The 19,618-nt window shown below is 43.4% G+C and overlaps 4 protein-coding genes across 4 annotated transcripts; 3 read left to right on the forward strand and 1 right to left on the reverse strand.

The window, feature by feature from the left end:
• The first annotated feature begins 284 nt into the window (after positions 1-284).
• Positions 285-2,232, forward strand: Ada3 (transcriptional adaptor 3). The gene is given in 1 exon segment (XM_064698957.1): positions 285-2,232. A coding segment is annotated over 1 exon segment (1,794 nt). The 5' UTR covers positions 285-418; the 3' UTR covers positions 2,213-2,232.
• Positions 2,233-6,205: 3,973 nt separating this feature from the next.
• Positions 6,206-8,548, reverse strand: Swt1 (Swt1 RNA endoribonuclease). The gene is made up of 6 exons (XM_064698885.1): positions 8,530-8,548; positions 8,329-8,464; positions 7,771-8,253; positions 7,466-7,710; positions 6,864-7,230; positions 6,206-6,800 (listed from the first exon to the last, which is right to left on the reverse strand). The coding sequence occupies exons 2-6, from the start codon at positions 8,429-8,431 to the stop codon at positions 6,577-6,579; spliced, it is 1,422 nt and encodes a 473-aa protein (XP_064554955.1). The 5' UTR covers positions 8,432-8,464; positions 8,530-8,548; the 3' UTR covers positions 6,206-6,576.
• Positions 8,549-8,806: 258 nt separating this feature from the next.
• On the forward strand, positions 8,807-10,138 carry scu (scully). Its single transcript, XM_064698886.1, has 2 exons — positions 8,807-8,964; positions 9,222-10,138. The coding sequence occupies exons 1-2, from the start codon at positions 8,956-8,958 to the stop codon at positions 9,978-9,980; spliced, it is 768 nt and encodes a 255-aa protein (XP_064554956.1). The 5' UTR covers positions 8,807-8,955; the 3' UTR covers positions 9,981-10,138.
• Positions 10,139-10,267: 129 nt separating this feature from the next.
• On the forward strand, positions 10,268-18,683 carry Socs16D (Suppressor of Cytokine Signaling at 16D). The gene is made up of 9 exons (XM_064698887.1): positions 10,268-10,488; positions 12,510-12,917; positions 12,986-15,383; positions 15,456-15,565; positions 15,996-16,164; positions 16,697-16,787; positions 16,866-16,973; positions 17,039-17,171; positions 17,820-18,683. Exons 2-9 carry the CDS (start codon positions 12,576-12,578, stop codon positions 17,841-17,843), a joined length of 3,375 nt encoding a protein of 1,124 aa, XP_064554957.1. The 5' UTR covers positions 10,268-10,488; positions 12,510-12,575; the 3' UTR covers positions 17,844-18,683.
• Positions 18,684-19,618: the final 935 nt, after the last annotated feature.

Below are 19,618 nucleotides of genomic sequence, written 5' to 3' on the forward strand. Positions count from 1 at the left end.
AAACAAAATGCGAGGGCTGCAGCGCTACGCGTACGTTTATCGATGGTCAGTATTGGTAAATGCGCGCGAAAACCCTGATTGCCTATCGATAAATATAATAACAATAGCTATAGTGGGTTAAATTCTTTTAAAATATACCGCACAACCCTCTCGACAATCAAATCATTTATATGCAAATTAATTAAATACGCCCATTGTGCATTTTATTTGTGCTAGCACGTATCGCTCTTTTGGTTGCCAACGCAACGATAATCAGACTATCGATAGGCAGACCCATGCTCCGTGGTGTTGAAATTGTTCTTGGATATCGCAAGCGACGCTCGCTCACAGTTTGCTCTCAGAGTTTTTTACGCTAATAAATTGCAACGAATTTCGCAACTAGACGACACGTTAAACTACGCAGTTTCCGCTGCTGGAAATGAGTACGAACATAAAGAATCTAAAGATGGGCCACTTCGGCGGCGGCGGCGCTGGCTTCAGCATGTCAGCTGGCAAATTGCTTGCAAACAATAACACCAACGGCACCAGCGGGACAGGCGGTGGCGCAGGTGCGGTCGGCGCTGCCGGCTGCAGCAAATTAGCGTCCCATGCGACAGCCGATCCTGACGTCTTCTTAACGCCCAGCGGTGTAATAATACCGCTGATACGTAGCAGAGATGTGCCTAAGCAGCTGCCAACGCTGACCGTCGCACTGCAGCGTCCGGCGGACGAGCATTTGGCTGCTGAGGATCTGGATGCTGTGCAACTGGAGCTGGAGCTAATGCTCTCGAATGTGGCGTTGCGTGCGCGCGTTTTAAAGGCTGAATACGATAGCTTGGACAAGGATGAGAAGCGTCAGGATCGTCGAAAATTTGAGCGCATGGCGCCCTGCTCACCGCCCACAAATGCGGGCTTGCTCAATGGACTGCTGGGTCTGGGCGCCAACAGCGTCGGCAACAGCAGCGGCATTGGCAGCCCGGCGACAGCGAGCAACTCGAAGAGGAAACTGCGTGATGAACCAACGGGCGTGCGTAAAAAACATTCATCCATGACGATAGTCAAGCAGCAGCAACAGCTGCAGGGCTCCAAGCACATGGCCAAGAACAGTCCACTGGCTGTGCACACGGACGACAGCATGGACTATGTATCGCTGCCGGCCATCCAACAGCAGCAGCAGCAGCAGCAGCAGCAGCAACAACAGCAACAACAACAATCACAATCACAACAGATGATACTGCCTAAGGTGGCGATGCCTAAAAACGATATGCCAAACAAGTTTTGGCTATCGGTTGAGCCTTATTGCATGCCACTGACCAATGAGGATTTGCGACTGATTGATGATCTACTAGAGCAATATCGTGGACCATTAGTGCCGCCGGTACCCACGCTGGGACCGCACTACTCCACAGTTTGGGCGCAGGAGGATATGAAGACGTTGCAGCCGGGCGGTGCACGTCAGAAATCCCAAAATGCCAGCGCCATGCTGAAAAAGGGGGAAAGTATGCTGGAGGAGAGCATAACGGGGCCGCTCACACAACGTCTCGTCTCGGCGTTAATGGACGAATCGCTGCCCAGCGAACAGGCGGCGGTTGGCGAGCACAGCAATAGCAGCAGCAACGAAAACACACACTCCTCATCCACCAGCAATGCAGCGGGGGGCGGCGCAGTTGCCACGGGCAACTTCCGTTCGCTGGCCATGCTCAAGCACGGCGTGGGCATTGAGCAGCGACTGAAAAAGGAGCTGGTGGAGAGCGGACTGATCGATGCCAGCGAACTGGCCGCCCACGAGAATGTGGACGAGGTGCTGCTGGAAATAAAGCGCGTCACCGCCGAAATAAATAGCGTGGCGCAATTCAACAGCGACGAACTGAAACGACTGCGTGCCGCCGCCAGCGAGGAGATAAAACGAATCGAACTGAAACGTAAACTGGATACAATCGATCAGGAAATCCTTGAGTGCTACAAACGTATGCTGCAGTATCGTGCCAAGCGAAAGGGCCATACCATCGAGGAGAAGCAGGAGATATTGCGTTTAACCAGCGAACAGCGTGCGCTCGCCGAGCAGCTGGAGCGCATGCAGTTACTGGGCGCCGGCGATGGGAAATTGTAGGACAGGAGCTTGGCCTGGGGCTGGCGCCAGTTAATGGCACTGCATCGGGCGGCGCTGCTGTTGCAGCAGTGGGAGCGGCATAGCGTTTGGAACGATATCAGTTTACAATTGCAATGTGTATAAAAAGCAAATATATATATATAACGAAGAAGACAAAACAAATTATGGAGAAAAACTAATCAAATTTCACCGCTTAACTCGCCAGTTTGTAAATTAGCAAACCTCACACATATACACACTATGTACACCTATATAAACATACACACACACACAAAAGATATATATACATATATACACATATAGTTCGTACATACAATTTTTATATAGCTTTAAGTTAATTGTGCCAGGCAATAAAACTTGTCACTGTCACCCAAATATTGTTTTGGCCAATCTCTTGTTCCTCTGTTCCGCTGTTCCACCTCGTTGCACACCAATCCGAACACCACAAGCGATCGGCGCGCTTTGATAGCTAAACCAGCTGGAGTAGCACCCCTAACCCAGTGGCCGGGCACAGGCAGCGGAAGCACGGCTATTTGCCCTTCGATAAGGCGAAGACGCCTCTGGTTGCAATTCGCTTAATTAAAATTAAACAAGCGAAATTCATAAATTATTTATCAACAACGATGCACACCGACACTCGAATACGCTGCCAACGATTTTACAGCCACTCGTGCATTTAGATCGCAGCCGGGCAATCTTTTTTCGCTCTGTCTCGTATCTATATTTCAGTTTCTTTCTATCATATAAGTTGGCTATCTCGGAGCTGTTGCCTAGATAACTGATGTCTCGTCGCCTGATAGATATATGGCCATACTAGTTTATCGCCTCAATATGACAGCACAGCTTAAATCATCTCGAATATTATCGGTCGAGTTTTTATAACGTTACCTTAAGTCTTCGGCCCGAATCAGGTTTTCATTGTGCGCTCCAATTTACAATATTTCCTGGATCCTGTACATGACTTAACTATTTGGGATATATTTTTTCATAATTATTTTCTTCAAAACAATCAAATTATTTATATATATATATATTATATTTATATGTAAATTTATATATCTCTATATATAAAACTGTTTGTCCTGACTGACTGACTGACTGACTGACTGACTGACTGACTGACTGACTGACTGACTGATTGGTGATCAACGCACAGCCCAAACCGTAAGAGCTAGGAAGCTGAAATTTTCACTGTAGCTACCTTATGTGATGTAGGTGCACGTTAAGACGGGGTTTCGGGAAATTCCACCCGCAAGTGTGGAAAAATCGCGAAAAACGTTTGTATGTAACTTTTTTGTTTACCATCGGATTGGCCTCAAACCTATTTTCAAAGATCTTTGTTCAAATTCATTTGAGGGGTGTTTCACACTTTTAGGAAAATCCATTCCTCCTTGGTGGAAATGGAGGTCAAAGATTAGGTGGGTGACGTTTCGCGCTCAAATTCATTTCCAGTGATCTATATGAAAAATCATTTGAGACGTGTTTCTCACTTTTCGCAGAATTCAAACTTCTTCGGGGGGAATGCGATTTAAAGATTTTTTGGGCGGTGTTTTAAGTTGTGTCCGATTTGCTTCAAACTTATTTTTAAAGCTCTTTATAAGAACTTAATAAGTACGTATTTCAGCGATTTGTAAAATTCCACCCGCAACAGTGGTAAATTGGCGGAAAACGGTTGTATGAAAGTTTTTTGTTTACCATCCGATCGGCCCCAAATTCATATTTAAAGATCTATTTTTAAATTCATTAAAGGGGTGTTTCACACTTTTTGAAAAATGCATTCCTCCTTGGTGGAAATGGGGGTCGAAGATTTGGTGGATGACGTTTTGTGTTCTAATTTATTTCCAAAGATCTATACGAAAAATCATTTGAGACGCGTTTCACACTTTTTGCAAAATCTAAACTCCTTCGGTGGAAAATGCATTTCAAAGATTTTTTTGGTGAGTTTTAAGAGTTTTCCGATTTGCATAAAAGTTGTTTGATTCCCGTCCGATCAGTTTTAAAATCATTTTCAAAGCTTTTTTGATTTTATAACATACGTGCCACGGGCAAGGCCGGGTTATACCCGCTAGTATATTATAAATCTCTCGCCAATAATATTTTATTTATTTATATTTTAATATTTATTCTTTCTTTGGATCATTTAATAAATGTTATTTACATACTTTAGATATGCCTTATAATTTTTATACCCTTGCAGAGCGTATTATAATTTTGTCGTGAAATGTGTAACGCATAGAAGGAGACATCTGCGACCCCATAAAGTATATATATTCTTGATCAGTATCAACAGCCGAGTTGATGTCCGTCTGTCCGTCTGTCTGTTTCTATGCGAACTAGTCTCTCAGTTTTAAAGCTATCTTTATGAAACTTTGCAGAATTCCCTCTTTCTGTTGCACGCAGTTCATATGTCAAAACCAGCTGGATCGGACCACTATATCATATAGCTGCATTAGGAACGATCAGTCGAAAATTAAGTTTTTGTATGGAAAATTTTTATGTTTTTCAAGATATCTTGACCAAACTCGGCATTTATTAGTTTTACTATGCTCCCCATATATATGCAAAATCCTATTAAGATCGGACAACTATATCATATAGCTGCCATAGGAACGATCGGTCGAAAATTAAGTTTTTGTATGGAAAATTTTTATGTTTTTCAAGATATCTTGACCAAACTCGGTACTTATTAGTTTTTCTAAGCTCCCCATATATATGCAAAATTCTATTAAGATCGGGCCACTATATCATATAGCTGCCATAGGAACGATCGGTCGAAAATTAAGTTTTTGTATGGAAAATTTTTATGTTTTTCAAGATATCTTGACCAAACTCGGTATTTATTAGTTTTACTAAGCTCCCCATATATATGCAAAATTCTATTAAGATCGGGCCACTATATCATATAGCTGCCATAGGAACGATCGGTCGAAAATTAAGTTTTTGTATGGAAAATTTTTATGTTTTTCAAGATATCTTGACCAAACTCGGTATTTATTAGTTTTACTAAGCTCCCCATATATATGCAAAATTCTATTAAGATCGGGCAACTATATCATATAGCTGCCATAGGAAAGATCGGTCGAAAATTAAGTTTTTGTATGGAAAATTTTTATGTTTTTCAAGATATCTTGACCAAACTCGGTATTTATTAGTTTTACTACGCTCCCCATATATATGCAAAATCCTATCAAGATCGGACAACTATATCATATAGCTGCCATAGGAAAGATCGGTCGAAAATTAAGTTTTTGTATGGAAAATTTTTATGTTTTTCAAGATATCTTGACCAAACTCGGCATTTATTAGTTTAACTATGCTCCCTCCACTTATGCAAAATCTTATTCACATCGGGCTACTATATCATATAGCTGCCATAGGAACGATCGGTCGAAAATTAAGTTGTTGTACGGAAACCTGTTTTGTTTTTCATGATATCTTAACCATACTCGGCATTAACTATTTTCCCTGTGCTTCTTAGATACGGGCAAAGCACTATGAGCATTTTGAAAAGGTTGGGTCTGCAAGGGTATTAAATCTTCGGTGTGCCGAAGATAGCACTTCTTTCTCGTTTTTTTTTCCTTTTAATATATAATATAATATATTTTATATGCTATATATTTTCTTAGTTTATTGAACTCAAAATTTACCTGAATCATTTAATATATGTATGTCATCCAAAACCTTTCGGAAATATTTCGAACTTTAAATAAATCCAAATTTAAAACTTGTTTTAATTTAACCAAAAATATGGTAATGCAATAAACAAGAAAGTTTACATGTTAATGTTCATTTACAATATATAAATAAATATATATATATGCTTATGTTATTTTCATCGTAATTGTATCGTCTAAGCGATATTATTAACCACCCACAAACCAAATGCTTACCTCTCGCTCAGCAGTATCACCCCCCTCCTTCCCCCTCAACCAAGTGGAAAATGTGAAAGCGATGGAATCGCAGTCTCGGACAAAATATGGAAACCGTTTTAACACTGTGCTCTTCATGGAATGGAAACCTTAAACAAATCTCAAGCATAAACAAAATAATTGAAAGGAAATATTATGCCAGCTTATTTCCAGCGTTTATAAACTGGAAATGGAAAACGCAATCAAATTGCAAACAGCATCTCATTGTATAAACTTTATTTCTTACGATTCAGTAAACAATTTGTGTGATGTATGTTTGTATATGGGAATGCTATACACATAAGTACGTGTATATGAATAAACAAAATAGATAGAAATATATATATATATATATTTATAAATATATATACACATAAATATAGGTGTTTATATTAATGTAAATACACGTACATATATATAGAGCCTAACATATGCGATTGTACTTTATGTTGTCAGCGGTGCCGTGGTTTCTACTTTATCTTCCGTCCATCGCAGCGTCGATACATCGAAATCTGCAAACGACAAAAATGCCTATCACAGAAGCCGCAGTCTTTGCCTCGCCGGATGCTTGAGCGTACGCTATGAGGGCAATGCATCAAACTCCGACCGATAATCATTTAGCAAATCGGAACGGCAGGAGACTTGTATGGCTGAGGCTTTCGCCTTGAGCCGCAAATTGTTATCGTTGGTCAGCAGCATCAGGTGTGGCACCTGCGTCTGCAGCTGCAGGCAGCAGTTGACAATGCTGTCATCCGGGCAGTCCACCTCAATCAAATGGTCCGCCTCCTCCAGCGCCGATTGACCTAAGCGCAATGAAAAGGTATATACATAGAACAGCTTCCGATTGAAGTCTCAAGTCATCATACCTTGTATTTTGAGACTATCGTCAAACTTTTTATTCAAATAGCGTATGGCGCGAATGGCCGCCAGACGCTTCAGTTCGTTGTCATCGCGCCTGTCCTTGAGTTTGTCCAGCTCCTTGATGACAATATACGGTATATAGAGCATGCTGCCGTTTGTTTCGCCCAATGCCACATGGCACAGATCCTCCACAAACAGCAGATTATCCATTAGCACATTTGTGTCCAGCACAAAGTACATGTGATCCAAGCGACGTGCGGGCAAATCCTGTCCAGTTGTTAACAGACGCTGCATCTTTATATCCGATATATCCTCCTGCTCTGACTCGCTTTGACTCTTATTCAAAGACAAATCATGCTGACTATTGGAAACCTGTAAATAATTTATTTAATTTAATTTTAGTTTGAACGTATTTAAAACACCTTTGGAATTGAAGGGCTTTGATTTGCAAACTTTTACTTTTTTATTCCACAAGTTTGGCAAATGAATGGGTGGTAAATACTTGACCTAGGTCAAGCAGGTGAAAACCCGTTTTTACTTTATATATATACGAATAGGATGGCACCCTGGGTTGAGTTATTGCAAGGCTGACAATTTAAATACGCACCACTGTAACGCTGCTGCTCGCTGCTGCATCGTCCTCCTCCTCTTGCCAGTCCATATCTATGGGTTCCACATCATCGTTTGCCTTCACACAAGCTGGCAATGGGCTTGTCTTGGCGCTTCTTTGAATTGTTGGCAGTTTCTTGTTGGGCAGTGTTGTTTCACTTTTTTTGTTATTGTTGTTGTTGTTGTTGGACGCCTTTTGCTGTTGCTGCAGTGATTCGCGGAGTTGCGCCAGGCGCTGATTGGCTAGGGGCAGCAAAACACATGAGCAGAGCATACACGCAGAACAGGTTAATAATAGCTTACCACTTATGGAGCGATTCTTTTCTAGTCTATTGCTAGCATCGAGCAGCGCCTTGGGCTTGGCCCAGGCATTCTTAGCACCAATGTATGAAGCGCTGGCCGGCTTGTAGACGGCAGAAGGTCGACATCTTTGACTAAAACTATTTGAGGCTGCGCTGGCCTGCGGTTTGGCTGTGGCCGGCACGGGCCTTGGCTTGTCCGGAAAGCAAAAATTCTTTAAGCTTTGGAAGAAGCCCCTCGACTGTCTGGGCGTCTCGACTGGCGTGTCACCAGCTTTGCGTGTGGTGTGGAATGTGGCAGTGGCGCTTGTGCTGGGCGCGTAGTTGGCGGGTGGGCTGCTGGTGGGGTAACTGTTAATCAGGCTGCTGTTTCTGGTGCTCCTTTTGGTCACGGGTCGTTCTTTGTCAACTTTGACGCTCTTTGACTGCTTCAAATTTGTCTGCAAGCGTTTGAGCCGTTCCTGCGCGGGTTGTTTGGTTGCGCCCTCTGTGGACATGTCAAAAAATTTTAAACATTTTAACGTATTCAATATCTAACAACAACGGACGGATTCTCACTTACTTTGCTGCTGACGTATATTTAAGGTGATTTGGCTTTCGGCATCGTTGTCGATGGCTCTATGCTTGGCTAGTTTAAGGCTACATTTGTGTTTTTCGGCATCCATTGCGCGCCGTGCAACATATAAACACGTTTCCAACTACGCATAGATCCTCATAAACAACGGTAAAAAACAATAGTGACAGCAATCAGCTGTTTACTTACTGGCCTACGGCTATCGAAATCGTTACGATAGTTTGTTGCTACGGCATAAATTTGAGTGCTATTAAATAAATATGTTTTGTGCGCTTGGGTAAATAGTTTTTATTTTCTATATATATTTTTCCTTATGTTTACATCAGCAAACAACTTTTTATAGGTTGTTAATAGCATAATAGAAAATATGTGACTTTCGCGTCACAATCGATAGCCACAATATCGTAATCACGTACCATCTCTTATTTGGTTGCTATGGTATTTCGAACATCGAACAAATTACCTCAGCGATATATCGATATATATTGCACAGCCCTAGTCGCCATAATAGCAACCGGTGTTTTTTTTTTGCGTCGAGCCAGAGGTAGTCAGTCTTCCAGATTTCTTTGCAGTTGCCTAATCAATTGTTTCCGATTTAAAGCAAAACCACTCAACATGATCAAGGTAAGCATTGTATATAGTATTTATGGGAATAAACAATATGCCTGGCGTTCATATTGCTGATTAAGTATTGCGTTGGCGACTGTGATCCGGCCGACGGGTACAAAGTCCAACTGGGACACCAATTGTCTGCTAAGAATAACTGTATGTGTACCATGTACCTTGTACCCAAACATTCACGCGCTGCTTTATCGTTACACAATAATTAAAAAGAAGATCGGTTGCCCTTATCACATGTTTACTCTGATTATCACTTGCAGAACGTTGTCTCCCTGGTGACTGGTGGCGCCTCCGGCCTGGGCCGTGCCACAGCCGAACGTTTGGCCAAGCAGGGCGCCAGCGTTGTGCTCGCCGATCTGCCATCGTCCAAGGGCAACGAGGTGGCTAAGGAGCTGGGCGACAAGGTGGTCTTTGTGCCCGTCGATGTGACCTCCGAGCAGGATGTGAGCGCTGCTCTCCAAACGGCCAAGGACAAGTTCGGCCGTCTCGATTTGACGGTCAACTGTGCGGGCACAGCGACCGCCGTGAAGACCTACAACTTCAATAAGAACGTCGCCCACAAACTGGAGGATTTCCAGCGCGTGATCAACATCAACACGGTGGGCACCTTCAATGTGATTCGTCTGTCCGCCGGCCTGATGGGCAGCAATACGCCCAACCAGGATGGCCAGCGTGGCGTCATTGTGAACACCGCCTCGGTGGCCGCTTTTGATGGACAGATCGGCCAGGCCGCCTATTCGGCATCGAAGGCCGCCGTTGTCGGCATGACCTTGCCCATTGCCCGCGATTTGAGCACCCAGGGCATTCGCATCTGTACGATTGCGCCGGGTCTATTCAATACGCCCATGTTGGCTGCGCTGCCGGAGAAGGTGCGCACATTTTTGGCCAAGTCGATACCGTTCCCACAGCGCCTGGGCGAGCCCAGCGAGTACGCCCAGCTGGTGCAGGCCATCTATGAGAATCCGTTGCTCAACGGCGAGGTCATCCGCCTGGACGGTGCCCTGCGCATGATGCCTTAAACGGACCTGGATTGCACTCGAGATCAGTTTTGCATTTATCGGAGCGCTTGCTGTGTGTGTGTTTTATCTTTTTCTCTTAGTACATAAGCTAAAAGTTTTTGTTTTTGCATTCAATTTGTAATTGTACAGAATAAAAATGCTGAGATTTGAATTTAAAATGCATGGAAGAGCATATGATTTTCGATGCTTGGTTTGATAAGCTCAAGTGTATCGATAGCAGCTGGTATTTGTTTTAGTATTTCGATGCCCAAGTACAGGTTGGCGTTTAGATGGCTAACGCGCTCTGGTCACACTGGAAACGACGCTGAAACGACGTCGAAGTTTTGGACGAATAAAATAATGCTGAAATTGAAAGCAGCAGCCGAAAAACAATTGCAATGTGTGCAAATGCAAGCAATCAATATGTGTTTATTAACAAAGTGCGTGTGTTAAGCAAAAAGTGCGATCTGTAGGCGTGTAGCAGTGCAATCGCAGCCAGGCAAGAGAGAGCCAGTGCCCAAAGCCAAAGGCAAGTGCAATGAAAATTGTGTGCGCCGTGGAATTGTAATGAATGCTAATGCATTTGCTGTGTGTGTGTGTGTGTGTGTGTGTGCGACACATGTATAAAAATCACAAAAGTGTGTATGTGTGAGTGTGTGCCTTAGTGTCTGGCTATGTGTACGCGAGAGCCAGGAGAGCAATAATTAAATTTAGCAAAGGTGTTACGTGCATGTGAGCTGCCGCTGCTGCGTCGCTGCCTGTCTGCGTGTGCGTGTGTGTGTGTGAGCGCCCAGTTGTGTATATACAAAGTGACAAAAATTCTAATTAGAATATTTGTTATCACTATATCCCTTTCCCGCTCGCTCTTGCACACCAAAAATACATATTCAAATTGCAATAACGCTTGACTGCCTGCATTCGCATTTAAATAGCGGCATTCAGTTATCATAAAAAAAATTACTACAGCGCACGACTTACTACGAAAACGACGACGACGACGACGACGATGCTGTTAACGTCGCTAGCGGCAGCGCAGTAGCGTCGCATTTCCCGGCTACTCCTTTGGGCAGATGCTGCTGGGCGGTGCTGGCTTCGTGTATGTGTGTGTGTGTTTGCCTATGTGCGTGCGTGTGTGTGCAGGCGTACTACACGCAGCGCAGCATTTTTTACGCACTCAAATGATTTGGCATTGTGTTAGTATATGCATGTGGGTGTTCGTGCGTGTGTACGTGCGTGTGTGTGCATTTTTAAATTGCCAGCAACGGCGTCAGCGCATTTGCTAAAAAGGTAGCAAAAATCTACGCCCAAAATCTACTACTAAATTGGCAACAATTTCTGCGCACAAGCAAATGCTTTGATTGTCGGCAAAGGGGAGGGGTTGGGTGGAGCGGCTTGTTGGGCGGCGGGCGGCATTAAGGCGCACGCAACTGTCATTGACCTTCAATTCGGTGCAGCATTCGTTGCTGCCTCTGCTGTCGCTGCTGCTGCTGCTGCTGCTGCTGCTGCAACAACGTCGCCGCACCCAAAGGTCATGTGATGTGTGTGCCGCGATGCGATGTGTGTCATCAATTAATCAATTTATCAATTAATCAACCGTTAATTGGCAATACATTGATAGCCGCAACTACGCACCATGAACTGAATGAACGTGTGTGAACCGGAACTGCCATTCAAATATTTGATTCAGGTTCAAAGGATTTTGGATAGTTCGCCAAATGAACTAAATTAATCATTTTACATGATAAACAAACAAAAATGTACTAGGGTTAGGATGAGGAACTGAAGTCGGATGAGTTTTCTAGAGGTTCGGTTCGAAGCTAAATCAAACAGCCTTCGGAGATAAATCGAAGAGTTGGTTTTTCTGTTTGTGCAAATTTATCATTTAATCAGTTTATAACAAGCTTAGCCGTGAACCGAACTGGTTCATTGCATAACTCAATCAGAATTTGAACTAAATTAGTGTTTTTTTTTAAAAAGTTTTGGCTTTAACAGAATAATCATGAATTAAAATAAACTAATCATGAACTAAAATGAACTAATCAATCAGTCCTCTAGTGAACCGATGATTGATCAAGTCAATAAACTGAACTAACATAATACCATTCGCAAGCAGCACAAAGAACTAATCAATCAGTCCTCTAGTGACCCGTTGATTGATCAAGTCAATAAACTGAACTAACATAAAACCATTCGCAAGCAGCACAAAGAACTAATGAATCAGCCCTCAAATGGATCGTTGATTGATCAAATCAGCAAACTGAAACAACATAAAAATATTTGCAAGCAGCACAAATAACTAATCAATCAGTCCTATAATGAAGCGTTGATTGATCAAGTCAAAAAACTGAACTAGCATAAAACTATTCGCCAACAGCACAAATAAATAATGAACCAGTCCTGTAATGAAAGCTTGATCAATCAGTAAAATGAAGTAGAACGGTATTTTTTTTCGTGCCGACAAAACAGTTCACAAAGTTTACCAAACGAAAAGCCAACTTGTTTGGCTGATCAATCAATCAATCAATTAATTAATGTTCTCTCCTCTTTTAGCTTGCTACACACACACTCTCACACACCTCCCACACAAACACACACACACGCACACGCACACTGAACATGGAATCGTCCATTAAGCTTAAGGAGTGCAACAGCTCAAATGGCAATACGAATCAGAGCCTCAATCAGAATCAACTGTGCAATGGCAACAGCAACAGCAACAGCAGCTGCACCGGAAGCACCAGCAATGGGGTGTCCGTTAGCATTTGCAGCAGCGACAGCTTTAGCAGCATGATGCCGCCGCCGGCAACGCCGCGCGACCACGAGCTGGTCAGCGCCAACAGCATCGAGCTGAATGCTGCCGCATCGCTGAGCGATGACAGCGGCGTTCCATTGACCACCAACAGTTCCATATCCAGCGGCGATTCCTATCGCATTGGCATGTGCAAATTCGAGATTGAGGTGAGTTTCGCAATTGATGCCCTTTCGTTTCGCTTCCACTGACTGTTTCGGATGGTGACTTTTGGCAGATGGTGGAAAGCGATGGCGAGGTCTCGCAGTTTGATTCGCTGGACAACTGCTCGGAGGGTGGCATGAGCGCGGAGAACTTTAATACGCTTAAAAAGGGGCCACTGGCACCGATTGATCCACCGCCCGAATTTCAGGATTCGCCGCAAACGACCCTGGTGCGCTCCATCTCCAAGAACATTGTGAACAGCCTGCGCCGCTGGACCTCATCGCAATCATCGTTCGAACATCTGAAGGATGATGTGACCATGGTCAGTGCAGCGGTGGCCAGCGGCGCAGCCAGCCAGGAGCTGGTCCTGCTGCTGGCCAAGCCGACGGCGGACAACAGCAGCAGGCTGTTGGGCAGCGATGCCGCTGCCGTGGTGGTCAGCACACAGCCCGGGGCAACGGTGTGCGGGATGCTCTGCCAGGAGCGAACGCTCAAGGAATCGTATGCCATTAACAAGCATTTATATTCAAGCGATTCCATACTGAACAGCCATACGGACAACATATACGACGAGCCCAACAACATAATAAGCAGCTCGCTGGGCAACAGCATCGATCTGCTGGACGAAGATGATGATGACGACGAAGATGACGATGACGAGGACGAGGAGGACAATGAGGCTGCCTCCGAGCAGAGCAGTTGTTCGCCATCGCTGCCATCGCCGCCGCCGCCCGTTTCCATAATTAAAATCAAACAGACCTTGTGCCCCTACTATCAGGATCATACGCGCTACTTCAAGGCGATACCCACGGAACAGGATAGCATTGCCAGCGCCAAGGCGGCGGCGGCACAGCAGCGCTTCAATACCGCCGGCCTCTCCGAGATACACGACTATGATCTGTATTATGGCGGGCGTGGCAGGCAGCCGGCGCTGCAGCCGCAGGACAACAGCAGCCTGCAGCGGCGACAGTTGCTATACAGCCCGTTGGGCCATACCAGCCATTGCCACTATCACTCGCATCATGCGCACTACCATCATCATCCTCATGGAGCTCATCATCATCAGCATCATGGACACTATCAGCATGGCCAGCGGCCCAATTCACGCAACTCGCTCAACAGCCGGCTGAGCAGCTCGCACAATTCGCTGAATGTCTCGTCGGCCAATAAGCCGGACGATTCCATCTTCATCACGCAGGCGATGTCGCATGATGCGCTCTTCACGCGCGAAATTTCCGATTTCTATAATGTGCCCATCGATTCGGATATTTATGCGTTTCCCGTCGACATGATCGAACAGCAGCTGGAGAAGCAGCAGCTGGAGCAGCAGCAGCTGGAGAAGGAGAAGCAACAGCAGCAGCAACAGCAGCTGGAGAAGCAACAGCAGGTGGCCAACAAACATCCGGCGGGCTATCACAAGGCCGCCAGCAGGCGCAACAAACGCAACAAGCGCAAACAACGCTACGCGGCGGGCGCTGCGGCGCCAGAGACCAGCGACGATGGCGGCGACAAGGCGGGCAAGCATGGCAAATATCGGACGCCTGTGGTGCAGACTGGTGAAACGGAGCCGCTGCACATGACGCTCGACGAGGTGAAACAGTTCTATCACACGCTCTATTCCGATGCGGGCAAATCCTCCTGGTGCGCCGGTGGCGTCGGCGGCGGCGGCAACAACAAAATGCCAAACACAGCGGCTGGCAGCGGCAAAGCGATGGGCGTTAAGTCCAGCAACGAGACCATCTGGAGCGTGTCCACGAATGCGACCAATACCACAAACACAACCACAACGACGGCGCGCACGCGCAGCAGCGCGGGCACCAATCGGGGTGGTGGTGGTGCTGACAGCGCCGCCAAATATCTGAGCAAGCAGAGCAAACATAATATCGACAATGATAAGCTGAACAACAACAACAATAACAACAACAACAGCAGCAGCAATTATGCACAGCAGCAACAACAACCCGCACCAGCAGCAGCAGCAGCAACTGCCGCCACGAACAGCACTTTAAGCGGCGGCGGCGGCGGCGGCGGCACCACGACGACGACAACCATCAGCACACAGGTGCCCAGCTCGTCGGACAAGCTGCTGGCATCGGATCAACAGCAACAGCAACAGCAGCAGCAGCCCAACAACAACAAACATCTGCTGCAGACGGAAAAGAAGTCACAATTCTCGCTTAACCTCAAGCAAAAGTTCTGCAGCATCTTTCGCTTTCGGCGCAGCAATCACAGTCGTTGTCGCGCCAATGCGGCGGCAGCAGCAGCAGCAGCAACAGCAGCAGCAGCAGCTGCTGCGGCGGCGGCCAATGCCACAGCTGTCAATGCCACGTCGTCAACAACAGCGACGGCAAATTGTGCGTCGAATCTAACGGATGCGGAGGAGACGAACAATTGCCTCAATCGCAGCGAGCCAAGCGCTGATCTACGCAAGAAGTTTCAGTCGCGTGCGCTGCCGCCATTGCCAAAGAAAGGTTGGTACACGGCGTTCGTATCTACTTATTAATTTAAATTGTATTTTATTTTGTGCACCAATCGCTTTTCAGCTTATGCCATTGACGCCGCCGAAACGGAGCCGGAGGAGCAAAAGAAGAGCGCCGGAGCCCAAGAGCCACGTGCCCTACAGTTTACCTCAAGCATTGAGAAAGTCAAAGATGTACGTACACACTCGCTGCTCGCTGCTCGCTACTTTATGTTTGCTTTTCGTTACTCGCTACTCGGTACTCGCTAATCGTTACTTTCTAACCATTAATTATTACTCGTTACTCTTTATTCGCTAGTCGTTAGTTGCAACTCGCTACTTTATATTTGCTCAACGATTCATGCTGTCACTTGTCACTTCTCGTTACTCACTACTCCCTTACTGGTTACTCGGGTCTTGCTACTCGCTACACCTTTATTTTTACACGCTACTTCTAACTCGTTACCGGCTACTCGTTGCTTGCTTCTCGTTGCTTGCTACTCGTTACTCGCTTATCATTATTACTTGCTTCTTGTTGCACGCTTCTCGTTAAGCACTGGCTCTTACTCGTTACTCCTTTCTCGTTGTTCGTTACTCGTTATTAATCAGTTTTGCTTATTTGCAGTACGGCTGGTATTGGGGTCCATTGTCCAGCGAGGCCGCCGAAAAGGTGCTCTCCAATGAGCCGGATGGCTCGTTCATTGTCCGCGACAGCTCCGATGATCATTACATATTCTCGTTGAGCTTCAAGCTAAACAACTGCGTGCGCCATGTGCGCATCGAACAGGATCAGGGTAAGTTACACACATAAACTCTTATCGTGTGTGGAATATCAATCTGTTTAGAGCATCTTTTAGCTATTATTTTATATATATTATTTTATGTGCATGGTCATAAAATGGTTAAATGTAGACGCACACGCTAAAGTTTTTTCTGTGGCTTCGAACCGATAACTATTTGAATTCAACTTCCTGACTATACAATTTTATGACCACCGAGTTGAGCGGCCTGAATAAGCTAAGCTCGTTACGCGTTAGTTAATACTTATTAAAAATAAAATTTGATAGGCAAACTTTAATAGCTATATAGCTTAAATACTATAGCCTACTTGTCGCATTCAAAACCGTTCATTTACTCGTTGATTACTCGATGAAAAAACAATCGAGTTAATTGGAGCGTATTTAATAATTTAAAAAAACGATTCAATCCCAGTTAGATTTTATAGTTATTGCATATATTCTGAATAATCAATTATCTCTCTCTCTCTCTCTCTCTCTATGTCTCGCTCTATCTCTCTCTTTCGCTCTTTCTCTCTCTTCATTCCAGGCACATTTTCGTTTGGCTCGTATGCCAAGTTCAAATCCCAAACTATAACCGAGTTCATTGAGAAGGCGGTTGAACATTCGCGCAGCGGCAGGTGCGTTTCGCCAAAGCACACACAAATAAGATGTTATATATATTTATATACAATTTTGATCGATATTGTATTTTACAGATATTTGTTCTTCCTGCATCGTCGACCGGAACATGGACCAATGCGCGTGCAATTAACCAATCCAGTATCTAGATTTAAGCATGTACAAAGCTTGCAGCATATGTGCAGGTGCGTTGCCCAAATCTTAGCTTCCATTAAGCCAATTTCATTGGACTCTTCTTTCTCGCTTACAGATTTGTTATACTCAAGGCGGTTATACGAAAGGATCTAATACAGACATTGCCATTACCAAGAAGACTTCTAGACTATCTTAACTATAAGCATTGCTACTCCGAGCAGGTGGAGAGCGACAGTTCGCACTCGCAGGTGATTGACGAAACTTTGAGATAATAATTATGCACAGGTAGTCGTACAAAAGAGCGTGAGAAGAATCGACTTCCTTCAGGCAGAAACTTTATCCTGCGTCAGGATGAAGTGGTTTGTGTAGATAATATTTGTCTGTTTTCTCTCTAGAAATGTTTAGCGAGGGATCAATAAGCATCTTGCTATCTGTTTTCTGATTCTTTCTGGATATAGGATGCCATCGTGGCTTTGGAAACCCATGGAAGATCTCTGTGCTAATCACTATCAGGTCGAGAGCTGCTGCTGCTAATAGATAGACTAGCCTGAGGAGAAAGAGCCTGAATGACAGCATGGATATCGATGAAGATGTTCGTTATGGTTCCCTCTTAGAAGGCATTTTTCAAGATTTAATCTGTAACAATCCCTGCACATAGCTGGGAGATACATATGCTTTTATAAAACTGTTTGTCCTGGTTGACTGACAGCCAGACTTATTGGCGATCAATGCACAGGCACAAGGCCATCCGTAAAAGCTAGAGAGAAGGCAGTTAGGGGCTTGGGGAAATGCCACACGCAGGTTTGGGATATTTAGGGAAAACGGGGCCAAGAAATACCAGCTAATATATATATATATAATATTATCGCTAACTAAAATTTGTTTCTTTTTTTTAGATATCTGGCGATGGCTCCATGTAAAATTTAGCAAGGCAATTTGACGACAATGAAATTTAACGATGCGACAGTGAAAGGCGAAAGCAACAGAAATTATTATATAATATAAGTAGTAGAATTTAACAAATCGAACAGATAAGCAAATGAGAAAGCAAAGCGACAACAAAGTCAGTTAAAAACGTTGTGAGAACAAGAAGAAGCAACAGCAGCAACAAATAATTAAATGCGAATTGTTGATAGGAAAAAGAAAGAAACAAACAAAAGGAAGTAAAGAAAGGGAAATTCAAAACTATGTTTATTGATCATTTTTGTACTCGGTGCTATACTATAATTATAAACTAATTAATGAAAAGTAAAAGCAAAACAAAACAAAACAAAAAAAAAAACATATTATATATTGATATGCGTAGTCAAGTAAAACAACAACAACAATAAGAAGAACAGCAATAGCAACTGTAAACAAACAGATGTATATAATTATGCATAACTAGAATGGATAATAGATAACAAATAATAATAATAATAACAACAATAATATTAATAATTATAATAATAACAATAACAATAACAATTTACACAGCCAGCTCCAGACTTTGTGCACGATGCATTTTGCGAGCGCGTTGAATTCTGATTTGAAGAATTCTGTGAATGAAACAAACTTTAAATATGCTTGCCTTTTAGCTGTGATTTTTTCCCCCTTCCTCAATTATAATCATATATAAGCTATATGTATAAGATGTTTTCCAAAAGTCGATCGACTGATCATGTTTTCATTTGCATAATGGCTACAAATCGATATGTTTAACTGTAAATTTGCTCAAGTCCTTGAAACGATACAACGAAATCAATAAATAGAAAAGAAAATCGATTCAGAATCGATATGCGAATTCGCTTAACATATTTGAGGTTATGTTACATTTGAAACCGACAAATATGCTAAGAATCGAAGCGTACAACAATTCAAAACAAAATCTTTGGCAAATTTATGGTCTGACACTGAGAGAAATACTCGCTAATTGCTCAAACGTTTGTCGCTTTTAATCAATGTTGATATGTTTTGCGTTAACTAGTGCAAATCTCACTGCGCTTCTATTTTGTATTATTTGTTCATTAGATACTCACCCATTTGGAGTCTGTTGGGAGTCCCATCAGAGTCTGTCAGAGCTGTAGGCCACATCATCAACGAGCCGCTCTCAAAATCGTGCCCAGAGTTAGGTGTTGTTTTGGCAAGACCCAAAAAAGAAAAGAAACAAAAAAAACGAAAAAAAAAAAAAATGAACGAAATGAAAATGTAACGAAAATATAAATGAAAGTATTTCATAATAGAGCAATGTAAACATCTGAGAAATGTTGATGGTAATTAATAATTAATTAATTAATTAATTATCATTATTATTATTATTATGTATTTAATTAATTAATTAAGTCGCGGGCCCAACTGCGCCTGGCCAAATGCAATATGTACATTTATTTAATTGATTGTTAATCCGTATTTGTTTTTCCTGTACTTATTTGTTATTTAAGTTTTAAGCTCAGTTCCATAATTGTAGAATTCTTGTTTTTTTTTTTTCTGTCTTTTAACTATTGTGTATTATTTGTTTTTAATTTTATTGAACTACACTTTGTATATATTTATTTCGTATATGTATAATACACACGCAAACATATATAATTATATTTCCTTTTTATTTTTTTGTTAACCAACAATACAGCGAAAACGAAAACAAGCAATTACACTGTGCAACATAGTTTTCATACCCTTTCAATTAGTTAACCCATCAATTTTTAATATGAATTTA

Source organism: Drosophila montana, unplaced genomic scaffold (genome assembly GCF_035044405.1).
Source record: "Drosophila montana isolate Dmon_TW-CO22-7 unplaced genomic scaffold, ASM3504440v1 contig_786_1, whole genome shotgun sequence".
Classification (NCBI taxonomy): domain Eukaryota; kingdom Metazoa; phylum Arthropoda; class Insecta; order Diptera; family Drosophilidae; genus Drosophila; species Drosophila montana.